Consider the following 26,100-nt stretch of genomic DNA (forward strand, 5'->3'; position numbering starts at 1 on the left):
TGAAATTAAAAGACGCTTACTCCTTGGAAGGAAAGTTATGACCAGTGAGGACAGCATATTAAAAAGCAGAGACATTACTTTGCCAAAAAAGGTCTGTCTAGTCAAGGCTATGGTTTTTCCAGTGGTCATGTATGGATGTGAGAGTTGGACTATAAAGAAAGCTGAGTGCTGAAGAATTGATGCTTTTGGACTGTGGTGTTGAGGAAGACTCTTAAGAGTCCCTTGGACTGCAAGGAGATCCAACCAGTCCATCCTAAAGGAAATCAGTCCTCAATGTTCACTGGAAGGACTAATGTTGAAGCTGAAACTCCAATACTTTGGCCACCTGCTGCAAAGAGCTGACTGATTTGTAAAGACCCTGACGCTGGGAGGGATTGGGGGCAGGAAGAGAAGGGGACGACAGAGGATGAGATGGTTGGATGGCATCACTGACTCAATGGACATGAGTTTGGGTAAACTCCAGGAGCTGGGGATGGACAGCGAGGCCTGGTGTACTGCAGTCCATGGGGTTGCAAAGAATCGGACACGACTGAGCGACTGAACTGAACTGAATGAGGTAATTAGTTTATAGTACTTAGCACATATAAGCATTAATTAAATAAAAACAGTTATTTTTAATTATATATATTCAGCACTGTACTAGATACTAAGAAATATAGATATGAGTAAGATAGAGTCCTTGAGTAGGATAGGTTCTAGAGTGAGTCAGAACTAAACTTTTTTTCCCTAAGAGTTTCAGGATTAATAGAAGCATAAAGGTTAAATCGAAGCTTAAAATGCACAAAGAAGAATAACTACATTTTTGTTTTAGCAATATTAAGAAAAACTTTAGTGGAAATTGAAATAGAGAGGTAGAATTTGAAAATATAGTCTGGTCCACTACAATGTGTGTTTCTCCAACTGTAATGACCTCATGAGACATGAAAATAGGGGGAAAATGTCACCATTATGAAGAAGTCATGCTTCTTCTTTAAACCTTTGCTACTCAATATGTGTTCCTTGTACCAGCAGTGTCAGGATCACCTGGGAGCTGACAAGACACGTAGAATGTTGTGCCTACTCTAGACCTAATGACTCAGAATTTGGTCAAGACCCCTAAATTACTACTCTACACATTAAAGTTTAAAAACACTGTTTTTAGGTTTCTTAGGCAAATGGTGCCAATGAGTGAGCATGAATTATTTATATCCTTCAGGGTGGGAGGAAAAAGCTCTCATATCAATGACTGTGATAGAAATTTGGTGAACTTTAAGAAAACTCATATCTTCCTGCATCTGTGGTTCCTTTTTTAGAACAGTCCACGTCAGATTGACTTTTTTAGCTCATGGCTGGTTGCCTGGCTCCCATGGTTTCCTCAGTTTGTTGAAAGGATAGAATTCAGGTACCCTGACCACACATGTGCTGTGGTGTGCTGTGCTTAGTCGCTCAGTTGTATCTGACTCTTTGTGACCCCATGGACTGTAGCCTGCCAGGCTCCTCTGTCCATGGGGATTCTCCAGACAAGAATACTGGAGTGAGTTGCCATGTCTTCCTCTAGGGGAAGGGTTCAACCCAGGGATTGAACCCAGGTCTCCCACATTGCAGGTGGATTCTTTACTGTCTGAATCAGCAGGGAAGCCCAAGAATACTGGAGTGGGTAACCTATCTCTTCTCCAGGGCACCACATATACAAAAGGGTAACTATGTGAGGAGATGATATGTTAATTAGCTCAACCATGGTAATCATTTTACTATGTCCAGGTATGTGAAATCATTGTGTTATACATCTTAATTATATACAATTGTTATTAAAAAGCAGTTCCTCTGACTTAGAATTCCATTCTTATCTCAATTATTGGCTCAGTTCCTACTAGTCCTGTTCTTGCTTCCAATAGTATTTCACTGTGTGTGTGTGTGTGGGGGGTATACTTCTAGTATCTGCTTTGGAGGTAGCTTCCAGACACGCTGAACTGCTGCTTGAGGGTCCAAAAACTCTTTCCAGGGAACTATTGCTTTGCTGTTATCATTTTTATTACAAATTGCATAGATTTTGAAGAGTTTCTTCTTAATCTTATTTCCTCCCAAAGCCCTGTTGTTTTTAAGGCATCGTTTTCCAGAATTTGAGTTTTCCCACAAACACATGTATCACATTATGGGAGAAATACTTGTCTAAGAAAGAGGGGGAAACTGTCAGTTATGGGATGGGATAATCTGAGAAGTGTGGGAAAAGAATAAGAGCTCCAGTGGGGGCATTGTTTTTTAAAAACTGAAGAAAATCTTCCTCTTCTAAGACAGGTGGAGATGGAGGGAGATGACATGGACATGAGTTTGGAAGTAGAAAGGTAGAAGGTAGGGGCTTCTACTTTCTCAATCAAGGCGTTCATTAACTTTTAAGGTGGAAAAGATTGGTTATTGGTCTTAAGAAAAGTGATAGATATTTAGGACAACTGTTAGGGGGAATGAACGAGATGATAGGAAGCAAGTCCAATCATTGTTGAGTGGATTTGAGAGCTTCACTGATCTTGTGAAGTGTGTTTTTTAAAACAATGCCAATTAGTTTTATAATTTTCTTTCACAATCTTGGAAAGATACTACAGAAGTCAAAAGAAACTGTCTAGAAATTCAATATGGAGAAATGGCAGTTGAATAAAACATAAGGATAAAAGTGGTAAGGGAGTTGTGCTATTTACACTAGTATGTGACATGACCAACTTCGCTGGACATGCCAAGTAGAAAAGAAACTATATCTAGAAAGGCACAAGGGGCTAAAGGTGCCAAGTACAACAAACATGGTCAGATCAAAGTGAGGGGGAGAGGTAAGACTGGGATGGGATGGGGTGATGGGGCTTTAGGATTGAGGTGGAGAACAGGTCCAGAAAATGTTGAGGATGAGGACTGACTTGTTTGACAAAGATAAAAGACTAAATAATGTTCATTGAAGGGGCAGTGCAAGAGGAAAAGTTGGTTCTGGGGAGTGCGAATTTAAGAAGTCTTTTTATTGATTAGTGATGAGTTGGACATGCTTTGACAATGATTTTCATCTTCATCTGAAATATAATGTGCTTTAGTTCATTTCAAAAAATGATCTTAACTCTTAGATTGAACTAGATGAAATTGTCATTTTCATAGGTAAAAATGATCACTTATAAACAAGTTCATCTGGTTCAAAGAATGGGTTGAATAATAATAGCAGCTACCAGCCTATTAGTGTTTTCTCTTGGCCCTTTTCATTTTGCCTTGCATCTGCCTTTCATGGAGGTGGCATGTGATTAATATCCAGCAATGGAGAACTGAAAAATTAAAATCTAAAATGTGTTCCTAAAGTAAAAAATTTATCATGGCTGTCCCGTATTCAAATTTCTGTAGAGACAATACTGAGTACACTTACAAGGATTATCTAGTTTAATGTTTCCAACAATTCTATAAGGCAGGAGCAGCTCCTCTATTCATCATTTTTAAAGGAAATAAGCACAGAAAGTCTTGGTCACTTGTCCAAGGTCACACACAACCATAGGGGAGTCAGAATTTAAGCCTACGAGGCTGCATACTAAACATGGATACAAATCTGCATGTTGGAATCATTGCAAAATATTTGTTTTAACCAAAATTCCTACCTGATGGTCCAAATTCATTTTGCTTCTTTCCAAGTACAAAGTCGGGAGTGAAATGAATATATTCTCCTTTTTCTTCACAGGCTGTGAATTGCTTAGTATATGGTTCATATCTACCTGGGAGTGTAGGTGGAGCAACTCTAATATCTGCCTGAGAACGTTTAAAAAGGTGTTTAAAAAATCAGAATAGAAATTATAACATTTATGTGAAAAATTCTGAAATGATTAATTAACATCAAATTTGAGAAGCAGCAGAGAAAATATTTTTAAGAGATGCTTTTTGATTCTTACATGTTTGTAGCTTTCATGTTTTGGCCTCTTGTATTGAGTGATGTTCTTCCAGTTCTCTGGAATTAATATTGATACATTTTTGAAAAAAAATCTGTTTTCTGTGGCTTCAAACAGGTAAGTAGATGCATCAATCACCATGTTCTGTTATTATAGGAAAAAAGAGAAGTTAGGCTGGCCAAGGGAGAGTAGACTAAATGAACAGGCATTCATCACAGGCATTTCTCACCGTTAGTCATTAATAAAAAAGCAGCTGACTGGTGAGTAGGGTTTCTGATCCAAAAATCAAAATCTGTCATCTGTCAGTTCAAAATTATGACTTAATTTGCACATTTAACAGCTTTCAGTCTTCTGTAATCCTACATCAAAATGCAAATACTTATGTTTGCATTATGAGGAATTGATTAATATGATAAAGGGCATGGACTTTGGAAGCAGCTAGACTTCGTTTTGATACTAGCTTAAGCCTCTTGCTATTAAAATTTGACTGGTTTATGTGACTGCTTTGAATCTCAGCCTTCTTATCTATTTAATATACTCTTACAACCTATCTTTAATGATGGCATAAACATGAAATGAGTTATAAAAAAGGATTCTACACAAGGTAGTCATAAAACTCATTGATATCATCACTACTATAATTACTAGTAAGGTAAGGCTTTACCTGATGCAAACTGAGAAAAACAGTTTATATGGATGGGTCATAGAAGAAGTTTTCACTACCTCTCAGGAGAGGCAGTTGGGTTGGGAGCACAGGGAGTGGAGTAATGGAAATGTTTATAGGCAAGGCAGAGCTTTTTTAGGCAGAACTTCTTGCTCTGCCATCAAGGTGAAAATAATATATTATTAGTATCCCAAACCCAAAAATGTTAGGATTAATAGGAGAAATAGTTCCTCAAAAGAGCTTATTATCTAGTGGAGGAAATATATGGTTGAAAGGTTCTTTGGTGATCTATTCTACATGATCAAATCCACTGAAAAATTGAAGAATACTGGGTGCTGGATGATGATGTCACCCTCTTCATGTTGCTGGCAAAGAGCACAGTCTACAGTATTTTTTATTTGAAAATATCTCCTCCTTTTTAATTCTTCCTGACCTAAGACCAGAATATAACTCTTCTTCAGAAACTCCAAGGATGTATTTCCTTTTCTCTGGAAGATGGTCTAGTGTGCTCTTAGTGTATTGAAGAGATCATTAAAGTGATTAGGCTCAGGGCAGGGATTAGCCAGAAGTTAGAGTACAGAGAACTGAAGACCAGAGGACTGGCTGTCGGTACGACAAGGGCTTTACGGAACTCCCACAGTAGGTTGGAGGTTACTTCCCAGTTGATTATAATTATATTTTTCCAAGTATTCGAGCAAAAACCTGTGAAGTTTCTGACTCCTACTCCCTCAACCCTTCTCTATCCCACACATCTAAACTATCAGCAAATTTCCCCATAATACTCTCAGAAAATGTCCAGGATCACACCACATTAATGATCTCTCCCACAATACCTCCATTCATATTCACCATCACTTTTCATCTGCTGCAGCTTCCTACTAATGTCCCTTGACACCTCTATGCTCACAACTTATACAGGATGGGTGATAAGTGGAAGCCCTGTAGAGAGTGTCCTCAACACTGCCATCAGAGTGATCTCAGAATAAGCAAGACAGGGCACACCTGACCTCTGCTCAGACCCTCCTATGGATTTCATCTCACTTGAAGTAAAAGCCCAGATCTCTCCAGTGGTCTGGGCCCTGCTGCCTCTCCACCTTCAGCTCTCCTCAGTCTTCCTGCTCATTCACAGCTGTTTCCTTGGTCACATCAAACATGCTGTCACCTCCATGCCACTGCAACTGCTGTCCCCTCCCCAGATTTTCAGTGGGTCTTCCCTCACTAATATCAGGCCTCTGCCCAGATATCACATCTAGTGAGACATTTCCTGACCACCCTGCCTGAAACAGTAACCCACATTCTCTTCCTACCCCAGCTCTACAATGACGACTGCCTATCTCTCTTTGCTGATTTATTTTACTGCATAGGAACTTACTACTACAGACTTGTTTACATTGATTTTTTTTTTATTATCTATATCATCTGAAGAGAGTATACATTGAAAGAGATCAGGAGCTTTAAGAAAATTCACTGCTTTCTCACCTGGAATGCCATAAGCAAGCATTCAATAAATCATTGTTTAAAGAACATACAAGTCCAATTGCTAATTTACAGATAGGAAACAGAGGATCACACGTGCTGATGACCAGAAAGCAGACCGAGTTCTGAGCCAGGGATCAGTCAGAAGCTAGGGTACAGAAAACTGAAGACCCAGAGGACTGGCTAGGAGTTTGGAAGAGGACTTCAGAGATCTCCTAAATTAGACCAAAGATTACTTTGTCACTGGCCTAAAGCAGATGAAATTATTTTCCCTAAGAATGTCTCTCCTCTCTTTTTGTTTTGGAATATTTAGATCTCAATCAGTTGTTTTCTGCTTAAAGTGATGACTCTCTCTGTCCCTTTGAGTGTATATAGCATGTAGTAAATTGAATTGTAGTACAGTTTGGGAAAATAGGATCACTGCATACAGTTTTGTGGGCTGGGAATTGTACAAGTCCACGGGATTCAATTTATTTTGTAGTCTTGTAACACTATACAGCTGTCTTGGGTAGTGGTATGTTTATAAAGTCATGGAGAGATTTCAAATACCCTATATCAGATGACTGTGATATCTTGGGGCCTGCTGGGGTGGCTAAAAATGGTTCTCAGAGGCTTCCATGCAGAATTTTATAATATTCCATCTAAATTCCTTCTCATAATTCCTATAATATCCTAGTTGCATCAAAGAAGATTAAGATATTAATGTTTCAAAAAAAAAGTACTCTTAAACCCAAAAGACACGAGAATAAAAGGAATAAGGAAAGTTGACAATTGAAACTCAGGTTATAAGTTATGAATCAATTCAACATATCTTACTACGGTCAGATAGTATCCCAAGAGTAAGAGTATATTCACTGTTCACCCTTTACAAAAAGAGCGATTTTTGTTATCTTATATAAACTGGATCTCAAATCCAGATCTATCAGCTTTCAAAACCCATGTGCAGGATCTCAGCTCTGATTGTACTATTTAACTTGACCTTGGGAAAATTATTTCCTTTTCCAAATCGCAGTTTTCCCTTCTATATAATGTGGATGAGAGTATTTCACAAGGTTGTCTGAAAATATCAATGTAAGGACTTTGTAGATGACTCAGAGAATGCCAGAAAACATTCTTCTTATCTGGGAATGTCTGCTAAACATTGAACTTTTACATTCAATAGAGGACCATTTTAACAAATGTTTTGCCCCTACAAACAATTCTTCCAAATACTGTCTCCTGAGCTTCTGTTAGTTTTGATACTGATCAGCTAGCTGGATACTAAAAAAGCCACCATTCAGAATCAACTATATTAACTGCTACTCAAGCCTGTGTTCATCAGTAAATTAATCTTTGTATTTTCCCAGAATTCAAAATGTACCAGTAAGTAAATACTGCTGTGCTTAAGATTATAATGGCAGCCACAATATCACCTGCTCACCTTTCAGGTCAAGCCCATCAGCTTTTGATGGATAACAACACCCTTGGCATGGAAAGCAGAAAGTGAGAGCTTAAGGAAACAATAGTGAAGGAGTTAAATATAAGGAGTTAGTAACTGTTGAGGTGAGTGACAGGGAGAATTAATGTACATGGCTGTAACACCAGTCTCTTTATTATATGGAACGTTATAGTTGGATGAAACAATAGATATGAGTCTTTGGTTCAGTCCTGGAAACTTTCTCTGGCCTATCCACACTTCCAAGTGAACTCAATTACTCTCAACGGCTTGAAATCTCATCTACACACTGATGACTCCCAAGTTTTTATCTCTCCCTAGATTTCCTCCTTGAATTCAGATTCATATCTCCAACCATATACATATTTAATGGACTTCCCAGGTGGCGCTAGTGGTAAAGAACCTGTCTGTCAATACAGGAGACATAAAAGACTCAGGTTAGATCCCTGAGTCAGGAAGACTCCTAGAGAAAGAAATGGCAAAAGCATCTCAAATTCAAAATTTTGCAAGCTAATTTCTGATCTCCCAGCCACCAAATTTTCTCCACTTAAGTCTTTTCCTTCTCCATCAATGATAATTCCACCCTTCCGAGTGTTCAGACCAAAACCCTTGAAGTCTTTTGTGACTTTTATTTTTCCCTCTTCTCTTCCCCCTACCCCACACATCTAAATCATTAGCAGACTTGTCTCTGATAAGCTCATGGCAAAGAACACGTTCAGGATCACACCACATTAATGATGTCTACCACAATACCCCTGTTCATAGTCACTGTCATTTCTCACTTCCAACAGCTCCCTCCACAGTTCTAACAGCTTACACAAGATGAGTGACATGGGAAAACCCTCTCCAGTGTTTCCTCAACACTGCAGACAGAATGACTCCACAGCAAGTACAAGAGAGCACACCTCTCCTCTTCCATGGATTCTGATTTCACTCAGAGTGAAAGTCCAGATCTCTCCAATGGTCTGGGCCCTGCACCTGTCCACCTTCAGCTGTCCCCCACTCTTCCTCCTGCTCATTCACAGTTGTTTCCTTGGTCACATCAAGCATATTGCCATCTCCATTCTGCTCACCTAGTGTCCACTCCAAGGTTTTCAGTGGACTCCTTCCTCACTCAGCTCAGGTCTCCAACCCAGATGTTACATCTAGTGAGATTCCCTGACTTCCCTGCATGAAACAGTAACCTACATTCTCCCCTTATCCTAGCCCCACCATCACTGCCTATCCCCTCTGCCAGTTTATTTTACTGCATAGCAACTTACTACCATGAACCTGCTATACACTGACATGTTTTTATTATCTGTATCATCTGAAGAAAATATATACTTCATGAGATCAAGAGTTTTAAAAAAATCTACTGCTCTCTCTCCTGTCATGCCATAGCAAGCATTTGGTAAATCATTGTTTAAAGAACATACAAGTCCAGTTGCTAACTGACAGATGGAGAAACGGAGGGTCAGGGAGGCCCCATGGCTTGTCTTTGATCTTATGGTGGGACAGGGTAGAACCTTGTCTGGAACCTTCAATTTTCACTGCCCATTCCAGCGTTATTTTATTTTCTTTTTTTACTGCACCTTGGTGCTTTTAAACTTCCTGAAGTTTAAAAGTTTCCTGAGAAGTTTCCATTGCAGTTATTAACTACTATATATATTTTTTTCTCATCAATTCAAATAGAAGAAATCCCATTACTTTCTTACCTGTATCTTTTCAATTAGTGTTTCATCTTCTGGCACAGCGGGGTCTATAGCAATGATAATGCCCTCGTAGCCATTGTTATTCAGCTGAACAAGGGAAGCATTGGACCCCTTCAGCAGGTATAGCATTAAGAGGAAGACAAAACTTCTGAATAACCCCATTGTTCCTCTTGAGTTGGTCCAGGCCCCAGTGTTGTTCAAGGGGCATTTCTTTCATCTTTAATCTCTCCATATATATATACTCCTGAACATTATCAACATTGGATAGTTATGGGACTTTGACTGTATAAAGGTCAAAGTTACATATGTGGGAAAATATTTGACTTTAGGTTACACAATTGTTTTATTGTATGTTACTGTAAAATGACCTGAATCATAGATGAGTTCAGAACTTTTTATAAAATATATTGCACATATTCCTTTTGGGACATATTTTCTATGCTTTCTAATTCTGGCCAATTTCCTCAGTATAGACATATACTTTATATTTTCTGAAGAGTGCAATGTGAAAATAAATAAAATTTCATCATGATATTAATAGAAATAAAAATGCTAATTTTGTTATTCAATTTTACAGTGATTTAACTATTATTTAGATTATTTACTAACAGTAAAAAAAAAAATAGAAGAAAATGTTAAGATTACTAAATGTAAATAATGCCAAATTAGGTAAGATGACTTTGAAAATTAAATTAAGTATTTTATTTTTTTATTATTTTTTTTATTTCAAAATCTTTTATTGGCATAAAATGAGAATGTTGTAAATAAATTGGCACCAAATACTTCATTTAAATGCATATTACAGTATTGGGGTCAAAAAAACTATCCCTCTTTGCTGTTTTCCCCCCTTCTGCTCACTTTCCTGGGTGTTGGGGGTGCTCGCTGACAACGGTCACAAATCCAGCGACCTGATGGGATAGCACCAAGGCCCACACAAAAAGCATGATAACCTCTGTCACACACATCACAGAACATCATTTCTTCTTCATGGTGGGGTTGTCCACATATAATGCAAGTCTTACACTCCATACACTGCCATGGGTAGGTCTTAATCATAGAAACAAGCTCCATGGTCATATCCAGGCAAGAAGTATGGCCACTGTTGTCACACTGGGAGCAGTGTACAAGTGACTCAGCCTTCCCTCTCTTGTTGGACTCCTTACCCTTCAGACAAATTCCACATAGAGCATTTGGAATGACCTTTGGCTTGTACCCAGGAACCGACTTGGACAGTACAGAACGTTTGGAAGCATCTTTGCGTGGAGGGGCAGCCTTGTCCCTGGACCTCTGTCTTCCTTGCAAAGGCTCCTCCTGGCCTTCGGGAAGGCCTTCGCCCTGGGACACGTGGCCGGAGGAGCTGTCCGAAGTGCCTTTGTTTTCAGTTTCTCATCACCTCGACCATCTTCGGCATCATCTGGGTCACCATTGCTCTCAAGAGCAGGGAGCTCAGGGTCGGGGGGCGTGGGGGGGCGGGCTCGTAAAGCACTGTGTTTAGTGGCAAACACCGCAGCTCATCCGATGAGTACCTTTTGTAGTATTCCTGGAACTGTCCGGGGATGAGGGCCACCGGGTAAGAACTGCCCTTGGTTCGCTCTGTTGGTAGCACTTTGTACTTCCCTTGAGGCACCTGGATAACGTGTGTCTGTAAGTCAAAATAAGCTCTCCTCTCTTCCATTCGCTCCCGGTTTAAGTTGCTGTTAAATTCAGCTGCTTTTTTGGCAGCTTTCTTAATGTACTCAGGCACTTTGCTGGCTTCAGCTTTCTGAGTATTCTGTTGTTGCATTTGAGAATACTGTTTATAGTGATTTGTAATTCGTTGGCATTCTTTTTCCTGTAGAATAACAGAATATTCAGCATGTTTGGCTGGATATTCTTTTATCATTAAGTCGAGTACTTCATCACTGCGCAACGCTGTTAGACCTAAGAGTGCACCGTGTCTCTGTGATGATGTTCAGCTCTCAGGTACAGCTTCTCCTTATGAGACGAGTCTCGTCGCTCTAAATCTGGGTATTTCCGTTTAAAGGAGGTCACACCCAAATATTCGCTGACTTGTTCTTGAAGCATATAGTATTCTGTTTCATCAGGTGGCCACTTGTACTCTATCAAATCTTCTGCTGGATAGTAGCTAAAGCCAAGATCCTGGCTGGAAGTGCCGCAGCTCCTGGAGCTGTCTCCAGAGCCCATTCGCCTTCTTTTGGACGGCTGGGTCCCATCATTTGAATTATCTTCATTATCATCCTTCGGGGACTGGGCTCCGGGGGTGGCCGGATCGCTGTCGCACAGCCACGGAGACAGCGCCGTCCCGAGCGACCGGCGCCGCCGCCTCTGCCACCGTCGCCGCCTCCTAAATTAAGTATTTTAAAGACTGATAAATTAAGGGAAACTTAATAAAGTTATTAGAGTAAATTTTTAAAGCCCTGTCCAGTAAAGAATGAATAGAATTTGTTTTTAATCAAGTGTATAAAAAAAGAATGGAATGTGTTGGTTATTATCGAGGCAGAGTGAATCATCTTAATAGTTAATATTTATTCAGTACTTACCAGGGCAGAGATTCTTTCACTTACTCCTTACTGCAACTCTGTAACATAAGTATGAATATTATTTTCATTTTATACTTGGGGAAACTGAGGCACACAATTTTGGTACCTTGCCAAGATCACATAGCTAGTGAATGGGAGTCAGTATTTGAACCCAATATTCTTACTCCAGAGTTTTATCATACTCCACAATAAGGCAATATTGTCTTATAAGGCAAATAATAAGATTTTTTAATGAAAAAAGGGGGTCAGGATAGGAATTATAATGATGAGTTAAGTATATCTAGTCCTAAAGAAAAGGAGCCAGGACTCATCAGAAATTCAGAAGAGAACTAAAAATAAAATAGTAAAAAATATCTTTAAGAGCTTAAGTAGGAGGATACCTGTGCTACATTCTGAACAAAGACAGAAATATAGATCAATGGAACAGAATAGAAAGCCCAGAGATAAATCCACAAACCTATGGACACCTTATCTTTGACAAAGGAGGCAAGGATATACAATGGAAAAAAGACAACCTCTTTAACAAGTGGTGCTGGGAAAACTGGTCAACCACTTGTAAAAGAATGAAACTAGAACACTTTATAACACCATACACAAAAATAAACTCAAAATGGATTAAAGATCTAAATGTAAGACCAGAAACTATAAAACTCCTAGAGGAGAACATAGGCAAAACACTATCCGACATGAATCACAGCAGGATCCTCTGTGACCCACCTCCCAGAATATTGGAAATAAAAGCAAAAAAAAAAAAAACACAAATGCGACCTAATGAAACTTAAAAGCTTTTGCACAACAAAGGAAACTATAAGCAAGGTGAAAAGACAGCCCTCAGATTGGGAGAAAATAATAGCAAATGAAGCAACAGACAAAGGATTAATCTCAAAAATATACAAGCAACTCCTGAAGCTCAATTCCAGAAAAATAAATGACCCGATCAAAAAATGGGCCAAAGAACTAAACAGACATTTCTCCAAAGAAGACATACAGATGGCTAACAAACACATGAAAAGATGCTGAACAAGCAAAAGATTTTTATCAAGATAGAAGTTTTATCATATGTGTTCAGATTCCGACCTCTTAGGTAGCATCTCATACCCTCCTTCCATTCATTCAGGAATATTATGGAATAACTTTACATTCATAGAATTAATATTTTATGCAAGATACAGGGTGGAGTCACTATACTAGCCACTGCAGGTGAATTGTGATTACCTGGAGGGATTAGACTAGGTATTGACAAACATATACTAGGCAGTCTTTCTTGGTTTCCTCACTGACCTCACTTCCTACTTCCCTCTACCTCTCCCTAAACTCTCTTGAGTTTTTTCAAATGTAATTACTATGAATTGTTTTTATATAATACTTTTATAATGCATGAAAAACTTTATTCAACTTCAAAATAGAGGGTTTTATTAAGTTTAGTTTTCACATAATAACCCAAAGGGAAAATAGTTGGTAGAATTTGATTAATAATAGATTCCAATGGGTAACAGTTTCTATTGCATAGTATCAACGTTTGAGTGAGCATTTAGAGAACATACATTTACTGTGTTAATAATTCCCTATTCTACTCTCTTTCTGTCCCAAGTAGGCATTTTATTGGCTGCCATAAATCATGGTGGATTCACATTTGAATGAGTAACACTGTTTTCCAAGAGCCATAAAGCAAACAAACAAACATGTTTCTCCTTGCTATTTTACATCTATCAAAAACAGCAGAAGTCTCTTACACTTCTCATAGGGGGAATCAATATGCCAAGTTAAGAAAATGGGATATTAATTTTATGTTCTTTTTTTCTTTTTAACATTCCATCCCAGCTTCTCTTTTTGGGGAATTTTGGTGAGTAACACTGAATTCCCCAGGGAGAGTCAGATTTTGATTGCCATAGCGACACAGGATCTCTTATCAAGGGATTTTTAAATCATGGGTCAGTCACATGGTAAGACAGTAACAGCCAGTTTCTTTCCTTATGAAAAGAGGACTTGGATTGGCAATACGGAGGCAGGTGTACAGTCTGTGATTTCACTTTTGATTTCCTTGAAGGAATGATGTTTGCAATGTCTTCATTTTTAAAAAATGAAAAGAGTTTCTTTCTGAATTGTTAAACTGACTTACCCCACCTTATGAAATTCCCTGAAGGTAATGAGTTCTCCACTAATAACACATAATTTAAGGTATAAATAGGTTGGAATTCCTCCTTTGATATTGTTTCTTCCTCCTCCTTTTGTGGATCTTCCTATCCGCACTGTGTATATTGTGTTCTAGATTACTTGTGCTAAGCACACATTGGTCAGAATCCTTTCCTGCCTTCTAGAGTCAGATCTGGAAATCAATCTCTCTTTCTCTACAGCTAGTACACAATTTATGAGAGGTTGTGGTTCCCTATGTACCTAATTAGATAAGTACCTGCTTTTCAAACTATGTTTTGGAGATAGTAGAGGGAATATGTTTCTGAGTTCTAGACCTGGAGAGAAGCATTAGAAACCCCAACTGTGGCTTCAGTTCAGTTCAGTTCAGTAGCTCAGTCATGTCTGACTCTTTGCAATCCCATGAACGGCAGGACGGCAGGCCTCCCTGTCCATCACCAACTCCCGGAGTTTACCCAAACTCATGTCCATTGAGTTGGTGATGATATCTAACCATCTCATCCTCTGTCGTCCCCTTCTCCTCCTGCCTTCAATCTTTCCCCAAGTCAGGGTCTTTTCACATGAGTCAGCTCTTCCCAGCAGGTGGCCAAAATATTATTGTAGTTTCAGCTTCAACATCAGTCCATCCAATGAACACCAGGACTGATCTCCTTTAGAATGGACTGGCTGGACCTCCTTGCAGTCCAAGGGACTCTCAAGAGTCTTCTCCAACACCACAGTTCAAAAGCATCAATTCTTTGGCACTCAGCTTTCTTCACAGTCTAACTCTCACATCCATACATGACCCCTGGAGAAACCAAAGCCTTGACTAGACAGACCTTTGTTGGCAAGGTAATGTCTCTGCTTTTTAATATGCTGTCTAGGTTGGTCATAACTTTCCTTTCAAGGAGTAAGCATCTTTTAATTTCATGGCTGCAATCACCATCTGCAGTGATTTTGGAGCCCAAAAATAAAGTCAGCCACTGTTTCCACTGTTTCCCCATCTATTTGCCATGAAGTGATGGGACTGGATACCATGATCTTAGTTTTCTGAATGTTGAGCTTTAAGCCAACTTTTTCACTCTCCTCTTTCACTTTCATCAAGAGGCTCTTTAGTTCTTCACTTTCTGCCATAAGGGTGGTGTCATCTGCATATCTGAGGTTATTGATACTTTCCCCAGCAATCTTGATTCCAGCTTGTGCTTCTTCCAGCCCAGCATTTCTCATGATGTACTCTGCATATAATTAAATAAGCAGGGTGACAATATACAGCCTTGATGTACTCCTTTTCCTATTTGGAACCAGTCTGTTGTTCCATGTCCAGTTCTAACTGTTGCTTCTTGACCTGCATACAGGTTTCTCAAGCGGCAGGTCAGGAGGCCTGGTATTCCCATCTCTTTCAGAATTTTCCACAGTTTATTGTGATCCACACAGTCAAAGGCTTTGGCATAGTCAATAAAGCAGAAATAGATGTTATTCTGGAACTCTCTTGCTTTTTCGATGATCCGGTGAATGTTGGAAATTTGACCTCTGGTTCCTCTGCCTTTTCTACAACCAGCTTGAACATCTGAAAGTTCATGGTTCACGTATTACTGAAGCCTGGCTTGGAGAATTTTGAGCATTACTTTACTAGGGTATGAGATGAGTGCAATTGTGTGGTAGTTTAAGCATTCTTTGGCATTGCCTTTCTTTGGGATTGGAATGAAAACTCACCTTTTCCAGTCCTGTGGCCACTGCTGAGTTTTCCAAATTTGCTGGCATATTGAATGCAGCACTTTCACAGCATCATCTTTCAGGATTTGAAATAGCTCAACTGGAATTCCATCACCTCCAATAGCTTAGTTTGTAGTGATGCTTTCTCAGGCCCACTTGACTTCACATTCCAGGATGTCTGGCTCTAGGTGAGTGATCACACCATCGTGATTATCTGGGTCATGAAGATCTTTTTTGTACAGTTCTTCTGTGTATCCTTGCCACCTCTTCTTAATATCTTCTGCTTCTTTTAGGTCCATACAGTTTCTGTCCTTTATTGAGCCCATCTTTGCATGAAATGTTCCCTTGGTGTCTCTAATTTTCTTGAAGAGATCTCTAGTCTTTCCCATTCTATTGTTTTCCTCTATTTCTTTGCATTGATCACTGAGGAAGGCTTTCTTATCTCTCCTTGCTATTCTTTGGAACTCTGCATTCAAATGGGTATATCTTTGCTTTTCTCCTTTGCTTTTCACTTCCCTTCTTTTCTCAGCTATTTGTAAAGCCTCCTCAGACAGCCATTTTGCTTTTTTTAATCTCTTTTTCTTGGGGATGACCTTGATTCCTGTCTCCTGTACAATGTCATGAACCTCTGTCCATAGTTCATCAGGCACTCTGCCTATCGGATCTAGTCCCTTAAATCTATTTCTCACTTCCAGTGTATAGTCATAAGGGATTTGATTTAGGTCATACCTGAATGGTCTAGTGGTTTTCTCCACTTTCTTCATTTTTAGTCTGAATTTGGCAATAAGGAGTTCATGATTGGAGCCACAGTCAGCTCCTGGTCTTGTTTTTGCTGACTGTATAGAGCTTCTCCATCTTTGGCTGCAAAGAATATAATCAATCTGATTTCAGTGTCGACCATCTGGTGATGTCCATGTGTAGAGTCTTCTCTTGTGTTGTTGGAAAAGGGTGTTTGCTATGACCAGTGCGTTCTCTTGGCAGAACTCTATTAGCCTTTGTCCTGCTTCATTCTATACTCCAAGGCTAAATTTGCCTGTTACTCCAGGTGTTTCTTGACTTCTTACTTTTGCATTTCAGTCCCCTATAATGAAGAGGACATCTTTTTTGGGTGTTAGTTCCAGAAGGTCTTGTAGGTCTTCATAGAACTGTTCAACTTCAGCTTCTTCAGTGTTACTGGTTGGGGCATAGACTTGGATTACCGTGATTTTGAATGGTTTGCCTTGGAAATGAACAGAGATCATTTTGTCGTTTTTGAGATTGCATCCTTTTACTGCATTTCAGACTCTTTTGTTGACCATGATGGTTATTCCATTTCTTCTAAGGGATTCCTGACCACAGTAGTAGATATAATGGTCATCTGAGTTAAATTCACCCTTTCCAGTCCATCTTAGTTAGCTGACTCCTAGAATGTTGACATTCACTCTTGCCATCTCCTGTTTGACCACTTCCAATTTGCCTTGATTCATAGACCTAACATTCCAGGTTCCTATGTAATATTGCTGTTTATAGCATCGGACTTTGCTTCTATCACCAGTCCCATCCACTGGTGTTGTTTTTGTTTTGGCTCCATCTCTTCATTCTCTCAGGAGTTATTTCTCCACTGATCTGCAGTAACATATTGGGCACCTAACGACCTGGGAAGTTCATCTTTCAATGTCCTATCATTTTGCCTTTTCATATTGTTCATGAGGTTCTCAAGGCAAGAATACTGAAGTGGTTTGCCATTCCCTTCTCCAGTGGACCACATTCTGTCAGACCTCTCCACCATGACTCGCCTGTCTTGGGTGGCACCACACAGCATGGCTTAGTTTCATTGAGTTAGACAAAACTGTGGTCCATGTGATCAGATTGGCTAGTTGTCTGTGATTGTGGTTTCAGTCTGTCTGCCCTCTGATGCCCTCTCTCAGTGCCTACCATCTTACTTGGTTTTCCCTTACCTTGGACGTGGGGCATCTCTTCAAGGCTGCTCCAGCAAAGTGCAGCCACTGCTCCTTACCTTGGACTTGGACTGTGGCTTCAGGTCAAATCATGTTTCTTAGTCCAGTTTTGCCATTGATCTAGCCAATATTTTGATTTTCTAACTCCTATACTCATTTCTAAATTAGTTCCAACTTCTGAAAAGGAAATGGCTGGGGCTTTTGTATATGTGTCTGTGATTTAAAAGTCCAAAGTATTAATTAAATAGGAAAAAGTATAAAATCACATTTTTATAGTTTCTTGGAACATCCCACCAATAATGGTTTCCTATTGGCCCTTCTTCCTACTTAGTGACCAGCTTTCCCCTTTCTTTTCTCATTCTCTGCTTATTCTCACTTATTCCTTTCAGGACTGTTAAATTCCTGGAACTGCAAATACTTTTCTCTGTTCTACAAAGTAGTACTTTAGCTCTCTCCTGCTGCTGCTCCCAAACTTGCACATTGAAGCCTGTTAAAGATGAGTGAGTGATCATCACTGACTGAGTGATAGTCACTCACTCAGTCACATCTGACACTTTGCAACCCCATGAACTGTAGCTTACCAGGCTCCTCTGTCCATGGAATTCTCCAGGTAAGAATACTGGAGTGGGTTTCCATGTAAGAGCTATATAGCCTTATATAAACAAAACGAAGTCTACTTTCCAACAAGTTCTTCATGAGGGGATAGACAGTCAGAAAGTGAAAGTGAAGTCGCTCAGTCCTGTCCGACTCTTTTCGACAGCATGGACTATAGTTTGCCAGGCTCCTCTGTCCATGGAATTTTCCAGGCAAGAGTACTGGAGTGGTTTGCCATTTCCTTCTCCAGGAGATCTTCCTGATGCAGCGATCGAACCCTCTCCCACATTGCAGGCAGACGCTTTACCATCTGAGCCACCAGGGAAGCCCTTAGACAGTCAGAGGTGGTTTCATTTTCTCTTATTGTTAGAGGAACTATACCTTGTTCAACTAGTCTTTATAGTGCTAGCCATATGGTGTAAAACCCTATTTTCAAAGAGTTTTAATTTCATAATCAAGCAGTTAGGCAGCCTTCTTACTGAATCTTCAGTCACCAGATTTTCTGGCTCCAGTTCCTCTTGTACATCAGTTGTCTCACGTACAATGTCATCTTTCCCTTCTCCAATTCTTCAAGAGAATATCATTACCTTCAGATTGGCACAAACCTTGATTTGCTGTTTAGAATATATCAGAATCTGGTCAATTTACAGTTTCAATTTTGTCTTTTAATACCACCAGTAATAAATATTTCTCTCTCATACTTTGTGAAAAATCACCTTTACTTTCCACTATGGTATCCTTGACCACATTCATTTTTCTAATTATTCAATATCTAGCTTAAATTCTGCTTCCTATGGTTTCACTGATCAATACCTCCTGTTATTTCCCTTCTCTGAATTTCTGTACCCTTTGATTAATAACACAGTTTTCTACACAGAGAATCCTCTCAATTTCAGGATTTAGCGGTTGAGGTTTTGAATAGCTTCATAAGACAGTTTTAGTGCTGGAAGACCTGAGAGACCTGATAGACCATCTAGTTCAACCACTGATATTATGGATGACAACACATGTCCTAGGAAAAGTGACTTAGTAGCAAAACTTCAACCAGAACATCTGACTTTTGCCCAGTGTGACCTCTTCCCATGGCTTCCTGCTCCCAACACTGAGCCAGTACCTCCTTACTCCCCCTGGCTGCCGCTGCTATGGCTGTTTGTTACACCAGCTGTACCCTGAACTCAAGGTACCTGTTTCTTTTTAGGAGTTGTAAAGTTATCAGATGCTACAGAAATTTTGTAACATACGATTCCTAAGTTAAAGACTTTCTCATTGTGTAATCAGAATTGGACAAGCCACAAGGAGAAAAAAAAATCCTTTGAGCAAAATTGCTTTAAACCGAAAGTTTGTCCAAAGAATTTTATGCCAGGAGCAAGTACTCACAGGTTCATCTATTCATAGTGATCTCTATAATTCATTCTTGTGTATATATGGGATCCTATAAGGATCAGGGAGAACTAGTATTTATTGAGCATCCATGTCAGATACTCTTATTGTTACTTTACATTAACTCATTTAGTTTTCATAATCACTAACTTTAAATTTTTATTTTTTTAAAATATTTTGTTGTAGTATAGTTGATTTAAAATGTTGTGTTATTTTCTGCTGTACAGCAAATTGAGTCATGAGATAGGTATCCTATTATCTTCCTCCTTCTACAAATGGTGAAACAGAGATCAGAGATGTCAAGTAAATGTTCTGAATAATAGGCCCATAGAAGGAAGAACATGGGATTTGAACTTATGTCTTTTGTCTCTACATCATGTTATGGGTAGCTATATTTTGCCTGTTTGGTTACACATTGGACTGTGGTGGTGGACACTGTTACCGCTGTGCCCCCTCTCCTCTTGCCTTTTTAGTGTTCCTGTATACCTCTTCTCTCTGTGTCAGGGGCCTTTTCTCTCAGTGGCTCACACTGGCAACTCTCCTCTGGAGGATGGTCCTCAGACTATGAGAGCTGCTTAATCTGTTTATGCAGACAGCCAGTGGTAGCTTACATCCTCCCAGGTAGTCCTTAGCCAGTGACTGACAAGTGCAAGGAATGTGAAATCTTAATGTCTTTGCTTCAAGTTGGGACAAGTTCTAAGATGTAACTTAGATATTAGAGCTCCCTGTGGAAAAAACCTAAAAAAAATCTCCACAGGACGGTAATCAACATCCTACTTGACTTAATCTTTCCTTGTTTTGTTTTCTTTCCTCCGTTGTCACTTTTTTCTTTGAGAACTTCCTTAATAAATTGCTTGTATATAAAGTCTTGTCTCAGGATTTAATTTTGGTGAATCCATTCTAAGATAGAGGAGCATGTCTTAATTTCTCAACTATTATTTATTAAGCACTTACTATATGCCAAGCACTATGTGATATTCTTTAAATCTACTAAATCATTGAATCCTCACAAGAACCACATGAGTAGATACCATTTTTCATTTTACAAATGAGAAAGCTGAGCCTTAATATCACCATCAAGGTCACGCAGCCAGCAGGTGTCAGAACCAAGCTGAAACCCTGGTCTGACTCCCAAGCCATATTCATAACCCCTATGCTATATTCCTCAAGGATACATAAAGTCCCCCGGTAAGGGGGCCAACTCATAGTCAGCCCCTCCGTCTGTGGGAGAATACAAAAACAAATGATAAAAATTCTAGTTGCAAAACACAAATTATCATGTATTTTACAGTTTTCTTCTCCTAATCCAGAAGATCTACATTTCTGTGACTGGGGAGAGTGAGAAATCTTGTCTGGGCAAAACATATTATATGACATTTCATATAGTCTTTAGACTACTGCCTTGAATATTTGTGGAGTATTTGCTTTCTGATAAGCTCAGAAGATTAAAAAAGAAGTACTTACTCTTAAGGAATCTACAATTCAGTGAAGGAGGCTGACCTGTGAAGGTCTATAATGCAATCTGAAATATACAGTAATAAAAGCACAAGATAGCACAAAAGAAGGAGTAAAATATTCTGATTCAGTCCTAGAGATGGAGTTAAGGAATGACTCATGAGTCACAAAGAATGGATAGGATTTTAGTGTTTTAATATCGGAATTGTGTTTGAAATAGAGGCCAGGATCACAGAGGTAGGAAATGGCCTGTATCTGTGATTTTTATTAGAAATCTAATACAAAGACCTAGACCTCATTTACTTGCTCTGGTGGAAAGAATAGTAGTGCTTTCCTCTGATTGACAGATTCTCTTTAAAATGACTCAGAATTATTTTATAATTAGAATATTCACTTTCAAGCAGTTATCACTTATATTTATAGCTATATAAAAGTGGGACTCTGAGATTTCAAGATTTCAAATGTTTCTAATATAGAGATGTGAACTTGAACATATTAAAGGCCATGCTAGGTAAAGGAGAGTGATTTCCAAATCAAAGGAGAGTGATTTCCAACCTGTGGATTAAGACTCTAAGGGGACTCAAGTTTACTGAGATGGGTATTCAAATCCATATGCATACATATATTCCTTTTCCAAGCTATAGATACTAGAGCTCTTATCTTGTGGGGCAGCCATAAGCAAAACAGTCAAGAATATAAGGGTTTGGAACTGTACTGTTTAAGTTCAAACCCTAGTTTTACCATTATGTGGATGAAGTTGGTTAAACTACTTGACCCTGCTGTACCTCAATTTCTCAATATATTTTTTGTAACTATTCCAAAATTATTTACATGTAAAAGAAAATGCAAGAAAGGTAGGAAATTTGTAACAGGTAATGAAAAAGACAAAATCAGTTGGCCCTGAATGATTTTATTTTACCTCATTATAACTTTGTACAGTAACTTACTAGTACAGAGACACAATCTCTGTCCTAACAGAACACCTTGTCTTTACGCTAAGTCCTCCCAATGTTTCCCACCCACAGTCTTTCTCAATAAAGACTTTGTTTTTTTTAACCATCATTTCCCCATTGCCTGTAGGTTAAAGTCCAAGATCTTTGGCATTTTATTCAAAGCCTTCCTCTGTGGCTTAGCTACTTTCTCATTACCTTCTTAGTCCTCAATTTCTTGCCCTCTCCTCTTCCAGCTTAGAATACCCAGAAATGTTTACATTTTCTCCTTTATACTCCTATAATTACATGACACTGTATCACATCACATGAAATTGCTTTGTCTCCTTGACTAAATCGTAAACCTCTGGGAAGAGCAGGGACTATGTAGTTCCAGACTAAAGCACAGTGACTATTATACAGTACAAATTGTGCTCAATGAATAAATGAATTCAAGTTAACAGATATTATGTTCTAGGTGCTAGACACTGTTAGACTCAGAGCAATAGTTAAGAAACAAAAATTTAGGAAATAGGTTCTTTTACAAAGGTTACAATGAATGTTTTTTTTCAGCTCTAAAAAGATTGTTTCCTGAAGTGTTAATTATACTGTATGAGTATTTTAAACAGGACTCTGTGGTTGCATGTGATAGAAAATCAACTCACATAAGTTAGTGAAATCTATTTATATGTTTGTTCATTTGAAGGATATTGGGTACATCTCACATAGCACTGCAAAGAAGTAGCCTGAAGAGAACTCAAAACCAGCCCTACTGTGCATTATCCAGGAACCAATACAAAATCAGTTTTGCTGACAACTTTGTATACCTAGGTCAGATTCTGAAAATATCTGGGGGATGATTTCCTAAAGTCTGAGATGGTCCTAAGGTGAAAAAATCCTGGTTGGCTGAAGCATTAGACTGCTATGTATGCTGTTCTGGAAGAACTAGGCTCAGTTCATGTGATATTCTTTGATGCTACTTGATATGGATATCTGGAAGCCTTGATTATCTGGCATCAATCAGGAATACATACTGCCATTGAACTTCCCAGATAACTGAAGCCTAATTCATTTAGTTTGAAAACTTAATTTTAACTCTTTTCAGGCCTTTCTTTCTAAAAGAGAATGTATTGAATAGAATATATCGAGGATAACTTGAGTAATGAATGGGGCACAAGAGTGAGTGAAGGTGTTAAGAGTCTTTAATGAATGCCCTCCATTGGACACCAGGATCATATATTCCCGTCTTTATCCACAGGACACATTTATATTGAGGCACACAAATACTTTCACAGAAGGGAAGTGCCAGATTTAAAATTTTTTAGAATTCAATTTCAGATAAATTAATATGGTAATCCCTTGGACTGCAAGGAGATCCAAACATTCCATCCTAAAGGAGATCAGTCCTGGGTGTTCATTGGAAGGACTGATGTTGAAGCTGAAACTCCAATATTTTGGCCACCTGATGTGAAGAACTGACTCATTTGAAAAGACCCTGATGTTGGGAAAGATTGAAGGCAGGAGGAGAAGGGGATGACAGAGGATGAGATGGTTAGATGGCATCACCAACTCAATGGACATGAGTGTGAGTAAACTCCAAGAGTTGGTGATGGACAGTGAGGCCTGGCGTGCTGCCATTCATGGGATCGCAAAGAGTCGGACAGGACTGAGCGACTGAACTGAACTGAATGTGGTAATCTGTTATGGGAAAAGAGAGAGAAGAAAGCTCATTTGCACACATGTGTGTGCATCGCTCAGTCATGTCCAACTCTTTGGAACCCCATGGACTGTAGTCTGCCAGGCTCCTCTGTCCATGGGGATTCTTCAGGCAAGAATACTGGAATGGGTTGCCATGCCCTCCTCCAGGGGATCTTCCCAACCCAGGGTTCAAATCCACCCCACATTGCAAGTGGATTCTTTACCATCTGAGCTACCAGGGATAGAAGAAAGCTCATTTCCTTGTCCTCTTTGAGTGTGTTTGGGCTTGCCTTTCTGTGACATCTATGTCATATCAGAATTAGTTTAGTTGCACACTCAGGACCATCATTCTGTAGATCAACTTTGGCCACCACTCTGGAGACCAGTACAAGGTTCTTGGAAATTTGCTAATCTCTGTAGAATTGTGTGCAGTGGCCAGAAGTGAAAGCACTGCTGAGATGTTGTCCATATACAGCAGAACTGCATATTCTCCATTTTCCTCATTTCATATGTGTATATGTTCTCAATTTTTCAATTTTGTAAACCTTTAAAAATTAGATATACTATGAGCATTCTACCAAAAGACTGTTTTGGAATGAGAATGAAGATGATAATGTAGCTGATGAGATAACCAATATTGACTTAGTGATTCTTCTGTACTGGACCCTGTTCTAACCACCCTTCTTATAGTCATTCAGTTAATCTTCACATCAGTCCTATGATGTGAAGTCCTATGTTTTCATTTTATACCACATATAAAGAAGCTTTAGTACAGAGAGATAACTTGGCCAATGTTTCATAACTAGTGGGAGGATATGTATTTTTAAAGCATTTTTATATCAATATTTCATAAACCAAAATGAATGAGTAAAATTTCATCACAAGAATACAATAAAATTTACTATTACATTGATTTACTATTATATTGTACTGATATTACAAAGATACCCAATTTGGGTATCTTTCAGAGAATGCTGCTGTGAATAACTTTGTTGGCAAGTTTATTTATTTCCATATGATAGATACTGTTTGTGAACTAATGTGTCAAGGGGAGATTTTTATGGCTTTTGGCATTGCCAATTGCTTTCTAGAAAGTCAGTGCCTATTTATGGTTCATGAAATGGTATATAAGTGTATATACCTCATTACACTTTACAAATAATATGTATACATAAATACTATATATATGTATATTTAATTTAGTAACAATTATTTTATTGTTTTTTTGTTGCTGATCAATGGGGTTGCTCACAGCACTTCTCTAACCTCGTTCTCATAAGAGGAAATTGAGTGAACCCTACTCTTGGTTACCTTTGTCACTGTTTATTATTCAGGATTACTGATTCACTACCAGGTATGCATATTTGATACCTGTTTCCACATAGATCTTATACTATCTGGTAATAAAACAGAAAGCTAACTAGACAACTAGGTCATGCTGTATTAGCAAATTTGATCCACATACTATCCATCATTAAAACAAAAAGAACCAAAACAAACAAGGAAGCTAGGCAATAAACTCTGTACATTGATAGCAAATTTGATTGACGCTCAATTCTGAAGTTAATAGCCATGTTGAGAAATGTACTAACAATTTTGTTAGTCATCAGGATTTTCTCCTTATTTCCTGGTTCCTGGCCTTACTGTCTGTCAGTGTAGATAAGGAAGGTATATAGGATATTGAATTAAATACAAAATGTTTCCTGCATATGAAATCTTGCCTACATGATGAAAAAAACTAGATCTAAAATGGAAACTTAAAAAAAACTTTCTGAAAAGTAAAAAGGAAAACTAATTAATGTAGGATTTTAGTTATGTCTGATAAATGAAAATGCTATTAACATTCCCTTTACTGTTATTCTAAAAATATTTATTGATCACTTTGTCTTGGTCAGTTGGCTTAGTTCTACCTGTCTGCAAGTAGACTTCATTAATATAGGGATGGATATGTGTGTGTGTGTGTGTGTTTGTGTGTGTGTAGAGAGAGAGAGAGAATGGCTATCAACAAGTCTACAAATAGTAAATACTGGAGAAAGTATGGAGAAAAAGGAACCCTCTTACACTGTTGATGGGAATGTAAATTGGTACAGTCACTATGGAGAACAGTATGGAGGTTCCTTAAGAAACTAAAAATAGTCTTACCATATGATCCTGCTTGGAGAAGGCAATGGCACCCCACTCCAGTACTCTTGCCTGGAAAATCCCATGGATGGAGGACCCTGGTAGGCTACAGTCCACGGGGTTGCAAAGAGTCAGACACGACTGAGCGACTTCACTTTCACTTTTCACTTTCATGCATTGGAGAAGGAAATGGCAACCCACTCCAGTGTTCTTGCCTGGAGAATCCCAGGGATGGAGGAGCCTGGTGGGCTGCCGTCTATGGGGTCGCACAGAGTCGGACACGACTGAAGTGACTTAGCAGCAGCAGCAGCAGCATGATCCTGCAGTCCTACTCCTGTGCATATATCTGGAGGAAAGCATAATTCAAAAAGATACTTGCACCTCAACGCTCATGGCAGCACTGTTTACAATAGCCAAGATATGGAAGTCACATAAAAGTTCACTGAGGAAAGACTG

At 38.9% G+C, this 26,100-nt stretch overlaps 1 protein-coding gene and 1 pseudogene across 1 annotated transcript in view; both read right to left on the reverse strand.

Annotated features, from left to right (window-relative positions):
* Positions 1–9,356, reverse strand: part of CLCA4 (chloride channel accessory 4) — a 30,387-nt gene extending 21,031 nt beyond the window's left edge. The window contains exons 1-3 of the mRNA XM_043878525.1: positions 9,151–9,356; positions 3,882–4,022; positions 3,594–3,741 (exon numbers count right to left, since the gene is read on the reverse strand). Of these exons, the coding sequence (XP_043734460.1) occupies positions 3,594–3,741; positions 3,882–4,022; positions 9,151–9,309 (448 nt within the window). The 5' untranslated portion in view covers positions 9,310–9,356. The remainder of the gene's footprint in view (positions 1–3,593; positions 3,742–3,881; positions 4,023–9,150) is intronic.
* A 519-nt stretch (positions 9,357–9,875) lies between these two features.
* Positions 9,876–11,467, reverse strand: LOC122677251 (annotated as a pseudogene).
* Positions 11,468–26,100: the final 14,633 nt, after the last annotated feature.

This window comes from Cervus elaphus, chromosome 20, assembly GCF_910594005.1.
Source record: "Cervus elaphus chromosome 20, mCerEla1.1, whole genome shotgun sequence".
NCBI lineage: Eukaryota > Metazoa > Chordata > Mammalia > Artiodactyla > Cervidae > Cervus > Cervus elaphus.